Source organism: Cotesia glomerata, linkage group LG3, assembly GCF_020080835.1.
Source record: "Cotesia glomerata isolate CgM1 linkage group LG3, MPM_Cglom_v2.3, whole genome shotgun sequence".
NCBI lineage: Eukaryota > Metazoa > Arthropoda > Insecta > Hymenoptera > Braconidae > Cotesia > Cotesia glomerata.
This window is the reverse complement of record NC_058160.1, coordinates 28,582,963-28,602,423: the sequence shown is the minus strand read 5'-3', so window position 1 is coordinate 28,602,423 and position 19,461 is coordinate 28,582,963. Positions and strand designations below refer to the sequence as shown.

Genomic DNA, 19,461 nt, shown 5'->3' with positions numbered 1-19,461 from the left:
CCCAAAAAATTCATTTTTAAAGAATTGTATTTTATATTTTTTAAAATTTTTACAGGTCAATTTTTTTTTTATAATTTTTTTTTGCCATAATTTATTTGTTATAGAATTTTAAAATTATTAAATATATGCTAAATTAAATTTCATTAATATTTTCTTGAGATAACAAAACTAACACTCAAGTCAAGAATTTTTTTTTTCAGTATACTGTAAAATATTGATAATAAATTTATCTTTATAATTATGTTTAGATAATTTTAAAAAACATTTTTACCTTTGAAATGACAATAATTTCGAAAAACACTAATAGGATCAATGCTATGGAACGGAAAAATATTACTAACAAAGTATATAAAAAAATTTTTATACCTCTCAGAAATAATATGAATTTTAAAGGTGAGTTGTTGACAAAGATACTATAGAAATTTCCTTCATTTTTAGGGTAGCCGCTTACTTAAAATATATACTTTGATGTTGAATACTATAGAATTCTCAGTAATCTGGGATAATTTCATAAAATTCGAAACCACAAAAATGACATTAATCCAAGAAGAATACAAAAGTTTATTGAAAATTTATCTTGTATAAGATATTCCAAGATATTTTAAGCTACAAAAAAATTTTTCTTCACAGATTTCCACGATTTTAAACTAACTAAAATCCTCTTTACGTTTTATTAATTTTTTTCTGTCGTTAAAGAGCTAGAGAACTATAAATTATAAATGAACATTCAATACTTGAAAATTCTATCACGAGTCTAATTGAATGTAATATTAAATGCAGGTGATAGTCAGAATACGAACGACCCCATTGGAACCAGGTGTGTGGTCTATAGCATTTTATTATCATGCAAATTCAGGTAATCATACAATTCTGTCACAGCACTTCCGCTGTCAACCCTTCACCCCCAAAAATAAGAATAACACAAAATTAAATACATATAAATTTCGCAAACTTTCTCTTTAACCACCGAATTATTCCAAACAATGACTTGTTAATCTCAGTCCAAGAAGATCAACATTGGAATTAAAATCCTCACAGTAATTTAGCAACCTAATTGCCGTCCTCTAGTGTAGCATAAGCCCACGCTTTCCTGCGCGCGTTTTTAGATTAAAAAAGCCATTTTTTGGTATACATTTATTGGAAAGTTTGAACTTAATGGTTTAATTAAATTTGCTGTTTAATAACAGGTATTTTAAAAGTTTAATGCGAATTAATTTTGCGTGGAAACTGTTAGTAACAAACGGTGCGCATGCGTGTAAATAATTAAACGTAGTGGGGGTTGAAGCCAAGCAACCGATTTTTCCCGCCGGGACGCAACAGTCTCCCGTTGGATTTGAGAGAATTTACGTCCAATACCTATGATTGATGTTTTTGAACTGACAACACCTGGCTGTATTAAACAAAAACTTCCACGACTGATTACTAACTAACAAGTATCAATATGTGCTGTGTTTATTGACAAAATAATTGTTTTTCAACGATGGAAGAGTTTTTTCGCTCGTAAAACGGTAAGCTAAAAATTTCTAAATTAAAAAACTACAACTTTTATTACCAAAAATTTTAAGGAAACCAATTGAACCGTAAATGCCTATGGATGAGAGAACAAAACATCCCCTTGCTCATAACATGACTATCCTTGAACGGAACATCTGCGCTTAGATTATCTGTACCACGGAATCTAATAACACACTAATATTGATGATGATGGACGTTGTTATATTACTTTACTACACTTGACTTCCCGTGAAATTACAGCGCGCTCGAGATTAGATTTTATGAGCACTGTACTTGTACTGTACAGAGAGAATAGATGCCGTGATTGATCTGTCACGATCTATCCAACTCGGTATTTTCTTGCGCTTTAATCCCTGGGGCTTTACTCCCGGCGTGCAACTAGACTATTGACGGAAATTGTAACCCTCACTTGTAATCAAACGTCTATTAAAAGGACTTATCTACCAGCACTTATTTTACATATAATGACGTCATTGCGAGTGTCCTATGAATAATTTTACGGGGCACATATTTTTTTTTTTAGTTATATTTACACGGAAAAAAATAAAGGTGATTGTCGTCGGCACATCTTGAAACTTGCGTGGATTTTTGCAGAATTATTTAAAGTTTTTTTGGAGTAAAAAAATAATTAAAGGCGTCGGACTTTGAAAAAATGACAGTTATTTCGAAACAACCGAAATCTTTCATAGATCTAGGCTTCTGAAAATTTTTTCGAAATTTTTTTCTAAAAACTACATTAAAAAACAAAAATTTTCCATTAGGTGTGGTCCCAATCGGTCAATTTTTGAAAAAGTTCTCGTGATTATTGAATCAAGTAAATAATTTGAAGAATTTTACTATTCTAATTTGACTAAAAAAATTTTTAAGCTAAAAATTTCTCTTGGTTTCAGTAAATTTTACTTGATTTAAAAATTTTTCATCATGAGTCAAATCAATAAAACTCTTCAAAATTATTTTCTTGGGCCAAGAATTTTTTTCTTGTTTAAAGATGATTTTTTTTTTAAATCCTTAAATACAAAATTCGCTTGTCCTTGTTGATTTTTTTATTTAACGATGTGCATCATAAGCTTCTTTAATCACTAAATCCTCTTTACATTGCCCTAGTTTTTTCTCAATATTATCTATCGTGTTATTTTATTAACTGAAACTCGAATTAAAAAAAATATTTAAATTTAAATTTGCAACACCTGTTCTTCAGGTATCGATCCGCTGTACCACCCGGTCCTATCGTGCTCGATTCCGTCGCAATTCAAAATAAATAACGATACTAAATCCAAAGAACAAAATAAATTCAATAATTAACTCTCAAATAAATTACTAAATTAAGATCATAAATCAATAAAAATACCGTTCTATAAATTTTTTCCAGCGTCCTAGATCTCTATTGTCCCAGTTATTAAATATTTTTTAGGCTAATAAATAAAACAGTAAGGGAATTAAAATTTATTGATTTTATTAAATTTGAAATCATTAAAATTTATCAAGTAAATTTAACGAAATATTCTAGTCTATCAGCGTCTTTTATATCGTCAATCGTCACAAATACCGTATCTTACTTCACATTCAGTGAACTTGAATGAATACTATCGCAGTCTTCTGACACTCGCAAATTGCACAAGTACAGTATCCATCCAATGAAAAGCAAACGGATAGCAGACATAAACTTTTACGATAACAAGTCGATATTTTCCCCATTAAAAAATGTCTCGGAAATAATAAAAACTAAAATATAAACAGAATAAAAAATTTTAACGATTGAACATAACTAAAAATTACTACTAAGTTATAATAATAGTTTAAATAATAAAAAGCCAGGTATTAATCTCGATCTAACGGCGTCCTTTGCCCCTTCTCTTTATCTTTCTTTTCTTTCTCGATCTTCTCCAGGTATCTTATACATATATACACCACATACCATATACGTACAATATATATGTACATATATGTTCAGATGATCTCAATCGGGCAAGCCAAGAGCAAGAGCAAGAGTGTGTGTCCAAGTACGTTATACAATTCCTTTAATTTTTTTTCTTCCTTACACTTATTTTCACATCCTCCATCGCGGATCTTTTATACTCTCTCCTCCAGGTACCATCTTAGCTCCTATTATCTCTCCATACGCTAAAACTCAAGAATTATTTTATAATTCTCGTTCCGTTACTTTATTGTGAATAATTTCATTCGTCCGATGTAATATTTCGTCTCTATCTCGATTGATCGATGCCCAGAGCTGTAACGAATCCTCATTATGTTTTATGTATGCAAACGATAAATCATTCAATGATTTTTTTTATTTTTTTATCGTTATTGTATTCTTCAATTAAACTCTCTGCTCAGCATTCGTTGCATTGCACACTGATGGAAAGATTTGTTTATATTTAATAACTTTTATTAACTGTTAATAAATAATATTTTAATATCATAAAATTTGATAAATATTTATTTACAGTTATTAAATATTAATAAATTTTTGTTAACTAATAACAATAATAGTTAGGATAATTATGAGCTAATAGAATTTGGTATTTTACAATAAACATTATTATAATGTGATATAATAAATGCAAATAATTTATAAAGATGATTTTTATTTATAAGCAATCTTCATATCATATGACATTACAAGCAAAATAATTCACTCTACAAAATATTTATTAACTGTTAATAATTATTTAACTATTAATAAATACTTATTGACTATTAATAAATGTACTATTCTTCCAAATAAATATTTTTTAACATTCAATAAATATTTATTCGGAAGAAAAATACATTTATTAATAGTCAATAAGTTTTTATTAATAGTTAACAAATATTTATTAACAGTTAATAAATATTTTGTGGCTCCCCGCCTTTATTAATCCCGCCGAAATTTCTCAGCAAAAATTTCTCACAATTATTTACAATTAAGTACAATTATTTCTAAAAGAAAACATTAACATGGCCCTTGTATCATGGTTTTTGTGTGAAAAAATATTGTACAAGAAATTATTGCTGACAATTTTTGTCGCGAGAAATTTTTGCATGAGAAAAAAGAGACGGTCACCCATTATTATTTTTATTTTAATTTAAATGTTTTTATTTTTCTAATTTCAAACGCCGTCGGTTCAATGAACACTCAATAAAAAAAAAAGTCATCTTCTTTCAAGATTCACCTGACATTTTTAAATAGTTTCATTGAGTCTTAAATAAATTACATGTCTCGTACTCTATATTTACTGTTACGTACCAATTTTAACTATTTCTTTATTTTAATAATATGTAAACAAAAAATATATATTTCAACCGGTTTCATTTCCCGTGTAAATTCATTATAGACTTATTTCTTATTTCTTACACTTGAATTTTACGTTTAACTTCCATTCCCATCACGGACTAGACTATTAAACGCCCGACTACTTAAACTTAACTTTAAACTCAAGTTTCATTCTTATTCTTATTCTGGAAAGTTGACAAATTTCAAGATACTTCCACTCGCAATTGAAACTAAAAAAAAAAATTAGTAAATACTCCGTCTGAAAGTTTGTCTTTTATTCTCTGTCTTCTTTATTCTAGTAAAAAAAAATATTTTAAAAAATCAATGCCCGAAAATTTCAACAGCCTGAAATGTCATGTTGCCATTTCATTTTTTATCTCTATAATACATACATAATAATATTATGTATTGTATATTTTTTATTATTATTATTATTATCTTTATTATGACCATTGTCATTATTATTATTTCTTATTATTGTCGGTACATAACGCCATCGACAAGAATAGATGAAGTGAGAATAATGTATAAGAGTGCGAGACCTGACCCTGAAATATAATACAGACTGGCAAAGCCTATAAAAATCCAACACTCACTGCAAGATCTCAAAACTCTCTCTTTCATTTTATTTTATTTATCTTCATCTTCATATTTTTATTTATGTTTACTCTTACTAAACTGTAATTTCAATTCTTCGTGCAATCAAAGAGCGAATAACATAAAATTTATATCTTCTCTGATAAATGTCTTCTTTAATAAATTTATTTATCTCTAAATAAATAAAAAAATAAAATAAAAAAAATATTAATAATAAAATTAAAATTATAGAGGGTTTATTAAGTAAACTCTTTTTTTTTCAACCCAAATTGTCGCCATAAATAGACACTCAATCATTAATTTTATAAAAAAAACGGCGTATCAAAATAAACAGAGTTATTTTAGTTCTAATCGGTTTTATTTGCCCAAGAATGTAAAATAAAATAATTTTTATATCTACAGTACTAGCAGTTAACAGTAATGATGATACTTAATAAAAATAGTTACTTATTTTACTTAACAACGACTTCGTTAACCTAATTTAACTATCACTCTCAGCTCGTCTAGTCTACTCGGGGAATTTGCTATTATACTATTATCCCTGTTATTATTTATTATCATTATGTATTTATAATTTAATTAGTTAAACGCTTGTCTCATAATTTCGTTTCACTAATTTCTCTATAAAAGCACATCGTCATCGTCGTCATCATCATTACCACAAGTGTTAAAGTGTGAATACGTAAAAATTTTCTCCATCAGTCTATTAATCAAACCAATTTAAAATGAATTCATTATAATCAACGCTTGAAATCTCTTTTAATCAATCGAGATTCACATGAAATCGAAATTAAATGGTTTACTTGTAGCTAGAGGGTTTTCAATTAAAATTCCCGACCAGGAAAAACAAAAACAAGCGCGTTATGTTACTTATTATTGTTATCAAAGATCAGATTAGATTAATTGAAAAATAATACCATGATTTCATAATTTAAATACGTAGAAGAAAATATTTAGAATTAATTAACATGATAAAATTTTAGATAAAAATTCAACATTAGTTGATTATCAAGATTTATAAAATTTTATTAAATATTTTTTTTCTTTTTATAATGTTACATATTGTATGTATATGTGTATAGTACCTATGTAATGATATCATTTATATTTTTATATTTACCTCAAATAGCAGCCCGTCACAGAGCATCTGCACATTCTCAATGTAAAATAACACTTTGATCGCCCTGATTGAATCTAATTCGCAGAATTTATTCCACATTAGTTTAACCTACTTTAATTCTACTAGACGGAATGAAATTTTATTAATAATTTATTAGATTATGTATCAAATTAACAGATTATCGATTTTATTAATACAACGAGTATACTCTATTACCTTCTATTCATTAAAATTTAATACTTGTACACAGAAAAATTCAATTTAAAGATATTTATTGACATATTTAAATTTGTAGATCAGTTCTTCAATCAATTGCATGATTGTAATTAAATGTAAAATACGTTTACGATTCCTCGCGAGTTTTGCTTAATTCTATTAAATATTGTTTGTTATTATAAATTTATATAATTTTTACATGTTTAGTTATTGTTTTATTTTCTTAGATAAAAAATTTTTATTAAAAAATCTAAATAAATATAAGTTATGCCTACAAAAAAAAAATTCTCTTGAATCAAGTACATAATTTTGAAGAACTTAATCTTTTTAATTTGAGTAGAAAAATTCTTGAACTAATAAATTTTTCTTGATTTAAGGAAATTTTACTTGATTAAAGAACTTTCCGTCTTTATTCAAGACAATTATCCTCTTAAAAATTATTTTCTTGGTTCAAGAATTTTTCGCTTGAATCAAGTTAAGTTTTTTTTCAATATATCGACGGTCTAGTAAGCAATTGGTCTAACTCCTTATTTTTTAGAGGATGATTTTATAACATTCTGATGTAGCAATAGTCTGATTATAAACTATTTGAATGATCCAAACCAAAATATTATACCTCTATTAGATATTAAATTGTTTTTTAAAGTGATAATAAATTTTGAACTAATTTTTTTTCGTAAAAATAGAAGATTCTCTAAAATGGAGTTAGGGGACGGACGGGCATTAGATAGAAACATTTTAGACTGCAATCTGTCAATCTATTTTATAACTACACTTACCATTATCGATAAAGCATTGGTTTTGCACACTTGTGAGATTTTTTTTTAAATAAATATTGAAATTTAGGAAAAAAATTAACATTTTAATTTTTTTAAAGTGATTGTTTTAATGTTGTTAAAAACGATGCAGATTTGATTTTTTTCTTCATATTCGGGACGCTGTTTATATTTTTGCGACGATTGTTACACGATTAACATGTATTTTCCAATCAGTATTTGTTTTGCACTCATAGAAGGATTTGTTTATAGTTAAAAATATTTGTTAATATTTAACAAATCATTTATTAGAGACCACTTTTTAGTCCTTAACAAATATTTCTTAGTATTTAAAAAGATTTATTAATATTTAATAAATGAATATCTGATTTATTAAATACAAACAAATCATTTTAAATACCAAGATGGTCTCTAATAAATGATTTGTTAACTATTAACAAATATTTTTTTAATACAAATAAATCCTTCTATCAGTGTGCTATGTTGACTTTTTTTTTTTTTAATTTCGAAAAAGAATTTCTTTGTTTTTATTTTTATTTTACTTTAATTATAAACTTCAATTACCCAAAAAATTAATAGCCAAAATTAAGAGTAGATATTATTATAATATATATTTGTTATTTTATTTTTAAATTAACATATCCTTTTTGCCCATCCTTCCCCTAGACAATTTGCTAATTAAAACGTGGATGTATAATATATACATTATTACAGTATTACAATTACATCTATAAGTTCATTTTCATTTCGGTATTTAATTTGTTGTAGAATTAAACTAATGTAGAATTAAACTATTGTAGAATTAAACTAATTAAAATAATGCGCTGACAATGAGTGAAAGTGAGTTAAATTTAAATGTGATGATGATGGTAATAAAGAAAGAAGTAAAATGCGAAATAAATAACACGTAGCGGAATTTCGAGTTATGTGCCAAGTGTGTCATCCCAAAGTCTTTCTCTGAACATCAACTATATTATTAACTATTTCCATGTAAATTCACACGACACTTAACTGTTTGTAGAAATTTTTTTCACGGTTCAAATATTTATTATTCTAGAGAAATTTATTGTTTAATATTTTTTATTTTAAATAATAATAATAATATTATTAATGATAGTAAATTTTTCACCGCGCTATTAATTAAAAATTTATTACCAATTTGCAAATTCATTAAAAAAAAAAAAATTTTATGTGCAAGAAATTTTTTTCTCTTCATTTCAAAGCTTCTAATCTTTTCGTAAAAACAACTTTTACGACCCTCATTTTCAAGAACAATAAAAAGAGCTCAACATACAGTGAGCAAATTTTATTTCCCTTTAAATATTAACATGTATATGTAATGTTACTGTGTAGAGACTAAGCGTCATAACATAATGTAACTTTTTATGAAGAGCCAACAAGTAAAAACTTCATAATAAGTTTCTTTCTATACATATATGTAATATATATGCAACATTATATTAATTTTAATAGTATTATGGTTCAGGCTGCGGTGTATATATTTGCATTGACATATGTACGCTGTATAGTCATGAATAAGAGTGTACACATACAAGCGCGCAAGGAAAGTGGGTTGCGAGTAGTACGCGCTCGCGTATTTACGCAAAACCGGAATCGTATCAGATACTCCTAAAAAAGAGTAAAAATAACGTATTCATACTACAAACTTACGGCTATCGAAAAAAAAAAAAAAAAAAACTTGTTATTAAATTTGTCATTTCTATAAATAAAGTATTAAGTATAAACATATTACACAATTATCATATAAATTATCCAAGTTATAAAATCAACAAACACGCAATGTCGTAGTAAATTCGCGAGTGATTTTAATCAGTTCCAAAATCGTTACCTCCATTCGGGTTTTTATTTTTTTCCATTTCAATTCTTCTACTTGGTCGGTTCCTTTTATCTCCGTCATAAATCACAAAGGAAACTTTTTCTAACTTATAATTATCCTGAAATTTTTAAATTATCTCTTGCTTTCCGCCCTTTTTACCTGTTTATTTAACTTAAATTATTTTTAGTTAATTAAAAAATGAACTTGGATTTTAAATTAATTAAACAATCAATCAATCACAACAAAATTAAGGGTATTTTTGTTTCTACTTATTCTGGTTAGAAAAAAAAATTAAAAACGACTGAAAATATTAATTCTTAAAGGAAGAAATAAAGAAGTATTTGAAAATTTAAAGATACTGAAGAGAATTTAAATTTCTTCATTTCCAATAATCTATATTATTAAAAGAATAAGCAAAATTTTGTGGCCGGTGGATTTATATGATAAATTGGGTTTTTATGGTTAAATTTGGTATCATTGGGAAAGTCTTGACCTGGAGTTGTGCCTTTTCAAAGTTTCATATCATTCTCACCAATAGTCAATTTATGATGATAAGTATTTAAGCTGCATTCGAAAATGATATATTTCTAGATAAATAATTAAAAAATGACCTTGTATCTTGTGAACTATTGACATTTTTAAAGATATAAGCTCATTCCGATATTACACTCGTCGAGACCTTTCATTTGAGTACCTACATCAATTTTTCATATATTTTATATATATTATATATGTATATATAAAAAATATATCAAAAATGCCATGTGGGTACTCAAATGAAAGGTCTCGATTAGTGTAACATCGGGATGAGCTTATATCTTTAAAAATGTCAATAATTAAGAAATGACCTTGTATCTCGTGAACTGTTGACATTTTTAAAGATATAAGCTCATCCCGACATTACACTCATCGAGACCTTTCATTTGAGTACCCACATCAATTTTTCATATATTTCATATATGAATATATGAAAAATATATCAAAATGCATGTGGATACTCAAATGAAAGCTCTTGATGAGTGTAACATCAGGATGAGCTTGTATCTTTAAAAATGTCAATAGTTGAAAAATTACAGTGTAATTCAACAAATATCTTGTAAACTATTAACATTTTTAAAGATATAAGCTCATTCTGATGTTACACTCATCAAGACCTTTCATTTGAGTACCTACATCAATTTTTCATATATTTTATATATTTATATATATCATATATATGTATATATGAAAAATATGTCAAAAATGCATGTGGGTACTCAAATGAAAGCTCTTGATGAGTGTAACATCGGGATGAGCTTATATCTTTAAAAACGTCAATAGTTAAAAAAAGTACAGTGCAATTTAACAAAAGTCATAATTTAATAAAGCAAAATTAAATTTTAACTTAAAGCATCTTAAATAAAAATAACAACAATATAATTTAAAAAATGCAACGTGATGATTGAGTAAAGAATAAAGAATTTATTTATTATTCCTTATTAATAAACTTCCTGACATCGGAAGGCTTTGATGACAGAAAAAAGCATGGAAGCTTCCGTGGTGGTTATTTACACCTGTATCGGCTAAGTGACATCGCTCGTGGTTCGTTAACCTCTTCTATTCTATATAATACCCACAGTGCTAGCATGTAGTTCCTTCCTCTTAGCACACTGCATGGCTCTCGTTACACTTGGCGTAACGTCTATAGCTGGTCATGCAGCAGCAGCTAAGCCGACGCAATTATTTTCAACGTGAGATGATATCTAGTACACTGGCACCATACCCCAACAAAAGTAAATCAAGTCACTGATACCCACGGGAGCGCATTACACCTGCCAGTAATTATAAAAACAAACAGAGAATTTATTTACTTATTTTACTGTAAAAAGAAGAAATGTAAATGCGAATAAAAATAAAATAAAATAAATAAGCACTAACCTTGCTGGCAATTTACAAACACCGAGTGATTAGCTAATATAATTTTAAAAAACAAACGGATATTACGTCAGGCTGCAATTCCTGACCCCCTGGTATAATACAAAGACAGGACAGGACGCTTTCATTAATAACCAGCGTGTGTGGATGCGATGCATGATGACTAGAGTAAAAGGCCTTGTTAATCGTCTTGGTCAATGGGATAAGACATGCTGACATCCGCTCCGGGATCATTATCCCTCAAACTAAAAGTCTCTTATTTATTTCATTTCTCTTTCGTCGCATCAACGCCCATTTTAAGCTTATTTCTTCCGTGTGTTATTTTTAAATTAAAAATGTTTTTTTTTTTTTGTATTTTTTCAGGGCCCGGCGATCCAGAATGTCTGTAGAAGAAAATTACGAGGATAATTTAGGTCAATAAGAAAGAAAAATAAATTTTTTAAAAAGACAGCCAAGATGTCGATGGCTTCTATAGAAACGATGGACTCCATCAAGGAGTTACCACCACGTAAATTTGTAAATCCAAATTTAATATCCCTCAAGTGCCTTCTATTTATTTTTTTTGGTGGTAAGATTTTACTTTTTTTTTTATTTTAATTTTACAATGAAAAAAAAAATTAAGTTGAATCAAGATGAAAAATTTTTAAATTAAGTAAAATTTGATTTGATTTAAAAAAAATTTTTTTTTAACTTTTTAGTTTAAAAATTTTTGGTAAATATTTACAAGTGGGGTCAATTATTTTAATTTTCATTCTTTTAAACGAAATTTCTGATTTTATTGATATATATATATTTTTTTTTAAATACATAAAAAATGAATAATTTAAAAAAAAAAAGTTAAATGTCACAATTTTAACAAATTTTCAAAAAAATTTATAAATTTTTTAGAAAATTGTGATATTCAACTTTTTTTTTAAACTGTTCATTTTTTTATGTACTTTTCAAAAAAATATACATCAAAAAAAGATAAAATAGAAATTTTATCCAAAAATATGAAAGCCAAAAGTTTCTCCAACCTTTGAAGGTAAAAAAGCTATCAAAATCTTTATTTTTTTCTTTCGTGATATTTTTTTATCATAAATGCGGCGTAAAAACAAGCAAAATCAAAAAGAAAATAAAAATAAAAAAAAATGTTAATTTTTCACCTAAATATGGCCAAAAATAGGGTGGGCCCCACTTGTAAATAATTAATGACATTAATTAATAAATTATTTAAAAAAAATTGCATTTTTAATTTTTTAAAATTTCTACATGTCAATTTTTTTTTCTTATTTTTTTTGCCATAATTTATTTGTTAATAAAAGTTCTAAAAATTATTAAAAATCTGCAAAATTTACACTTGTAAACAATTACCAAAAATTTTTTAGCTGAAAAAAATTTTTTATTTAATTTTTAAATTTTTTTACTCAAATTAAAAAAATAAATTTCTTCAAAATTATTTATTTGATTCAAGTAATTTTTTTTTCTGTCTAAAAATTTTAAGATGATCATCTCCTAAATTAATGATTAATAAAAATGATACTTAAATGAAAGGACACCTGATAAATTTGAGCTTATTAATTAATCGAATTTTATTGATAAAACTTACAGGTATGGGCTGTCTCTTCCCATTTCTTCCACTCCACATGATTGCAGTGGGACTGACAATGGAAGAAACGCGACTGGTGTCAATAATATCGCCTGTGATAGCGATATTAGGACCAATTATAGCAGCACCGGTAGCGGACAAGATAGCAGCTCGTCAAGGCTCTAAGCCGTCAAACGGGCGCTACTTGAGAATAATGATAGCTCTGGTATGTTTTCTGTCGGCTGTGGTCTACTCACTGTTGCTGTTGGTGCCCGTCGTCGAGAGAATAGAGCTTCCGCGAGAGCACAGACCCACACTTAGATTCTCCTGCAACCGCGAAGGCGCGACAGTATTTCAGGAACGCATAAATGAATTTTCCACGTGCTACAACTGGACCAGCGAGAGCCGAGTCTGCGCGATTCTCCTGAAAAATTGCAACTACGCTTGTCATCCGATAGTTCCCAGGCCGAACCATAAATTCCTAAATAACCCGATGCCAGCTATCGATGTTCCTCCAAACACCGACATCGGAGTCCTGGGTGTCGATGAAGGAAGCGGCGATATCGTTGGAGGAAACGGCCACGGCAATTCCCAGTACGCTGATTTGAGCAATGAAGACATCGAATGGAGAACTAAAGTCCCGATAAAACACAAACGACGTCGCTATATCCAGGCTAAAAGCGAACCACCTCATCTGTGTTTTCATGAGGGTGATAGTAAGGTTTGTCATGTTTACACTAGTGATACAGGAAGCTTGCCAGTTAATGCGAGCTTCAGACAGGCCAGTAATACACGTAATAAACACGAATGGTGCGCTTATCCAATCACTGAAGATTTTACCTGTAGGATACCACGCAAATTGGAAGCTGATATGGCTAAATTTAATCAGACTTGCTCTGTTGAATGCGATATACTTGACCCGTTTGTGCTACCAGGTATGTTTGCATTATTGCAATTAATTTTTTTTATTTTTAACTACAAGTATCATAGCAATGAAAAAAAAAATTGCTGTCCAGTAGCCGGAATGGAGAGTAAATTTATTCAAGTGAATTTCATATTTTTATTATGAGTTTAAGGGAATAGACCTAGTTATTGACACTGGTCTAGTTGTTTGACACTTGCAATTTTATTTTAATTAAAAAAAGAAAATGTTCTCAAAAAAACCAACTGTCTTACAATTTATAACTAAAAAATTATCTATATTATTAAGAGAATAAAATAAATTTTGTGTTCAGGATAGTCATATGATAAAATCGGTTTTTTTAGTGAAATTTGTGCCTTTTCAAGGTTTCACATCATTCTCACCGATGGTCAATTTATTATAAGTACTTAGGCTGCATTAGAAAATGCTCTATCTTTAGATACATAATTAAGAAATGACTTTGTATCTTGTAAAATAATGACATTTTTAAAGATTTAAGCTCATCCCGATGTTACACTCATCGAGACCTTTCATTTGAGTACCCACATCAATTTTTCATATATTTATATATATTATATATTTATATATATGAAAAATATATCAAAATGCATGTGGGTACTTAAATGAGAGCTCTTGATAAGGGTAACATCGAGATGAGCTTATATCTTTAAAGTCGTCAATAGTTAAGAAATGACATTGTATCTAGTCAACTAATGACATTTTTAAAGATATAAGCTCACCCCGACATTACACTCATCGAGACCTTTCATTTGAGTACCCACATCGATTTTTCATATATTTTATATTATATATTTCATAAATACCATATATATAAAATATATAAAAAATGCCATGTGGGTACTCAAATGAAAGGTCTTGATTAGTGTAACAGCGGGATGAGCTTATATCTTTAAAAATGTCAATAATTAAGAAATGACCTTGTATCTTGTGAACTATTGACATTTTTAAAGATATAAGCTCACTCCGACATTACACTCATCGAGACCTTTCATTTGAGTACCCATATCAATTTTTCATATATTTATATATATTATATATATGTATATATGAAAAATATATCAAAAATGCATGTGGGTACTCAAATGAAAGCTTTTAATGAGTGTAACATCGGGACGAGCTTATATCTTAAAAAACGTCAATATTTAAGAAAGTACAGTGCAATTTAACCAAAATAATTATTTAATAAACCAAAATTTTATTCATTTATAGTTCACAAATCACCGCAGTCACAAAGTGACTGCAAGGTTGCTAGTATTTATTAATTTATTAGTTGATTTTTTTTTTAATTAAAATAAAATTACAAGTGTCAATAACTGGGCCTTTTACCTTATTTAAAAAAAAAGATGTGAATAAATTACAGAATATTAGATTAATTATGTATAATTAATTTTAAAAAATCTACTTTTATAAATTTTTTTAATAAAATTATTAATTAAAAAAAAATTTTTACTCTTTATAAGAGATGAATTTTTTTTTTAATTTCTTATAAAAGCTGCTAAACCTGTAATTAATTTTAAGTGATCTTCATTTCTTCAATGAGTATAATAATAATACTTGGCGTTATTGACCTTTGCAGGTAGCATTCACACGGAAAATCAATGCAGACAAGTAGCCGGTGACCCAGATATGACATTTTGGATGTACCTGACAATCCGTTCGATCGCGGATATCTTTCCAACAGCAGCAGTAACATTGGTAGACGCAGCGATAGTGATAGCAACAAGAGAAACTTCCTGCGGCCGAGGTGACGTGGGTAGACAGTTAGCCTTCGGGTCACTAGGTTTCGCACTATTTGGACCTTTAGCCGGGTACCTCAACCTCCTGATAGCTCCGAAACCAGCATATCTTTTGCCGATAATTCTACACGTCGCGATGATGATTCTCGCTGCAATAGTAGCGCTGTCTTCTAATGGAATGCCTCTGAGTCCACCAGAATGGTGGTGGCATACAAGGTCAGGAATGCTGGCTGTACCAATGAGCGCGGTAAAAAGATACGGCAGCGAGACAGCAGCTCTGGTGGTGGTACTAATTGTCCTGGGTACTCTTTGGAGCGTGATGGACAGTTACCTCTCGCTTTATCTCACAGAACTGACTGGCGATTCGCTGGCGATAGGTGTAATCTTGACAGTCGGTGCCTTGCCGGCACTTTTGTTCCTCTGGAAGTCTGAACACCTTGTCGACTACTGCGGCCACAGCAATCTACTTATAATGGCGTTCACCATGTACATCGTCAGGTTCGCTGGATTGAGCGTGGTAACTGACCCATGGTGGGCGCTGGTCTCCGAGGCGTTGGAGCTTTTCACTCTCGGTATCATGTGGGTGACTGCTATTCTCTATATGCGACACCTTATCCCAAGAAACCTTACGGTCACTGCTCAAGCGCTGCCAGTGATTGCCCACTTCTGCATCGGGCGCTGTCTTGGAGCTGTTATCGGCGCGTATGTCCACTTCGGCGACACGGAAGTTTTATCTCTAAAATATGTTTACCAATGTATGGCCGTGTCTGCTGCTGTGATTGCTGTTTTTTACTTCGTTCTGTACCACGGGATCCTTAAGCCCAAATGTCATGCTCAGACGATACAAAATGCGCGTACTGCTCCTTCTATTGTACAAGGTAATTTTTATTTAAAAAATTTTTTTCATGTTTGTAAAAATTTAAATGACCATTAATTATTTAAAAATAATCAGCGATCCTGCACTACGTGACTAACGTGATTTGTAAACTATAAATGAATAAAATTTTGGTTTATTAAATAATTATTTTGGTTAAATTGCACTGTACTTTCTTAAATATTGACGGTTTTGAAGATATAAGCTCATCCTGATGTTACACTCGTCAAGAGCTTTTATTTGAGTACCCACATGCATTTTTGATATATTTTTCATATATACATATATGTAATATATATAAATATATAAAATATATGAAAAATTGATGTAGGTAATCAAATGAAACGTATCGATGAGTGTAACATCGGGATGAGCTTATATCTTTAAAAATGTCAATAGTTCACCAGATACAAGGTCATTTCTTAATTATTGACATTTTTAAAGATATAAGCTCATCCCGATGTTACACTAATCGAGACCTTTTATTTGAGTACCCACATGACATTTTTTATATATTTTATATATATAGTATTTGTGAAATATATAAATATATAAAATATATGAAAAATCGATGTGGGTACTCAAATGAAAGGTATCGACGAGTGTAACATCAGGATGAGCTTATATCTTTAAAAATGTCAATAGTTCACAAGATACAAGGTCATTTCTTAATTATTGACATTTTTAAAGATATAAGCTCATCTTGATATTACACTAATCGAGACCTTTCATTTGAGTACCCACATGGCATTTTTTATATATTTTATATATATGGTATTTGTGAAATATATAAATATATAAAATATATGAAAAATTGATGTGGGTACTCGAATGAATGGTCTCGATGAGTGTAACATCGGGATGAGCTTATATCTTTAAAAATGTCAATAGTTCACAAGATACAAGGTCATTTCTTAATTATTGACATTTTTAAAGAAATAAGCTCATCTTGATATTACACTAATCGAGACCTTTCATTTGAGTACCCACATGGCATTTTTTATATATTTTATATATATGGTATTTGTGAAATATATAAATATATAAAATATATGAAAAATTGATGTGGGTACTCAAATGAATGGTCTCGATGAGTGTAACATCGGGATGAGCTTATATCTTTAAAAATGTCAATAGTTCACCAGGTACAAGGTCATTTCTCAATTATTGACATTTTTAAAGATATAAGCTCATCCCGATGTTACACTAATCGAGACCTTTTATTTGAGTACCCACATGACATTTTTTATATATTTTATATATATAGTATTTGTGAAATATATTAATATATAAAATATATGAAAAATCGATGTGGGTACTCAAATGAAAGGTATCGACGAGTGTAACATCAGGATGAGCTTATATCTTTAAAAATGTCAATAGTTCACAAGATACAAGGTCATTTCTTAATTATTGACATTTTTAAAGATATAAGCTCATCTTGATGTTACACTAATCGAGACCTTTCATTTGAGTACCCACATGGCATTTTTTATATATTTTATATATATGGTATTTGTGAAATATATAAATATATAAAATATATGAAAAATTGATGTGGGTACTCGAATGAATGGTCTCGATGAGTGTAACATCGGGATGAGCTTATATCTTTAAAAATGTCAATAGTTCACAAGATACAAAGTCATTTTTTAATTGTGTATCTAGAAATAGAGCATTTTCGAAAGCAGCCTAAATACTTATCATAATAAATAAACTATTTTAAAAAAGCATATGAAACATTGAAAAGGCACAAATTCAAATCAAGACCTTTGCAATGACACTAAATTTCACTAAAAAAACCGATTTTATCATATGACTATCCTGGACAAAAACTTTTTCTTATTCTCTTAATAATAAAGATTATTATAAATTACTTGTACTTTTTCTTTGGTTAGCTGCTTTACAACAACACGAACAAGCGATTAGTAAGTTTTTAATAATCAAGATTAAAAATTCACTCTCACTTACCTGCCTGTATTATTAATTTTCTCTACTTAATAATTAATTAAATAATTATATTTAGATAAAAAATTACTGTACAAATTATTATTTGTTGTGTTAATTGTTTCATTTAATTTTAGGTATGAATGGAAATGGAAGTTATACACCGCTGAGAGTCTACCACAACGGCCTGGGCAGGAAAGGACAATTTAGATACTAAGTGTCAATTAATAAAAAAATAACTAAGAGATTCTTCGAGTCGCGCGTTAAACTTCTTTACTTGCAATTTATTCAAACTTACTTTAATAAATGATCTTTGTAAGTTCAGTATGATTTAACAAGACGATTTAATTTAAGCTCGAAAGAATCTCACGGTTCATCCGCGGTCGTCAGTTGCTATCGTGGACAGAGCAAAAGATAAAAAAATGTTCAAATTATTTTAGTGGAATATCCACTTGTAATTTTTCTAATATATTTTTTTATACTATACACAGTGCATTTTATATTTAAGAAAGAAGTGAAACTGAAACTGCATTTTAGATTTTAATGTTATGTATTTATTTATTTGATAAAACTAAAAAAAACGCTTTTAATAAAGTAAAGTATTAAGTGCTATGAATAAAAATATATATAATACAAAAAAAAGTTATTAATTAATTTATTATGTTATTTTTACTTACAATAATTCCATTCATTCATAAATTTCATTAATAAAATTATCTCTAGCATTCTTATTCTCACATACACACTCATAATCAAACAATTGTACATCATTCATTTATTTATTTATAATTAATTCTAATATTAATATTAATTATCATTTATTAATTACTATTGATAGCTTACAACTAATGTATTGTTGATTTTACGATCATTTATTGTAACAAATGAGGAATTATTAATTATTTATTAGCTTTTGTTCTTTTAATTTCTGTTGATTAATAATTATTATTTTGACTCTGCAAGTTATTATTTTGACTTTGAAAGTTATAAATTTAATTAATAAATTTATCAAAAAAAAAATTCGATTTAAAAAAATTTCCAATTAAAAAAATTATAAATCAACAGAAATATTTGATTAATATTTACAGTCTATGCGGTACGCATTAAAAAATTTTGCATCATTGCGTCAAAAAACAGTGTTGAAAATTTTTGTGTTAAATATT

General features: G+C 28.4%; 2 protein-coding genes across 4 annotated transcripts in view; both read left to right on the top strand.

Annotated features, from left to right (window-relative positions):
- The window catches only part of LOC123261973 (TBC1 domain family member 19), a 134,184-nt gene that overhangs the window by 104,490 nt on the left and 10,233 nt on the right, over positions 1-19,461 (top strand). The window lies entirely within an intron of this gene.
- On the top strand, positions 1,304-18,784 carry LOC123261971. 2 transcript variants are annotated; one of them, XM_044723907.1, is made up of 6 exons: positions 1,304-1,508; positions 11,595-11,799; positions 12,822-13,733; positions 15,318-16,355; positions 18,250-18,279; positions 18,436-18,784. In XM_044723907.1, exons 2-6 carry the CDS (start codon positions 11,688-11,690, stop codon positions 18,513-18,515), a joined length of 2,172 nt encoding a protein of 723 aa, XP_044579842.1. In that variant the 5' UTR covers positions 1,304-1,508; positions 11,595-11,687; the 3' UTR covers positions 18,516-18,784. The 2 variants fall into 2 exon arrangements, with proteins under 2 accessions (XP_044579842.1, XP_044579843.1); XM_044723908.1 differs by lacking the exon at positions 18,250-18,279 and having other exon boundaries at positions 1,305-1,508.

What these genes read in the sequence shown, in the direction of transcription:
- LOC123261971 (XM_044723907.1), top strand. Translation starts at nt 11,688, where the DNA reads ATGTCGATGGCTTCTATAGAAACGATGGACTCCATCAAGGAGTTACCA. An exon ending in TCTATTTATTTTTTTTGGTG is followed by an intron (nt 11,800 to 12,821) that starts GTAAGATTTTAC and finishes TAAAACTTACAG; the next exon opens with GTATGGGCTGTCTCTTCCCA. An exon ending in TGCTCCTTCTATTGTACAAG is followed by an intron (nt 16,356 to 18,249) that starts GTAATTTTTATT and finishes TTCTTTGGTTAG; the next exon opens with CTGCTTTACAACAACACGAA.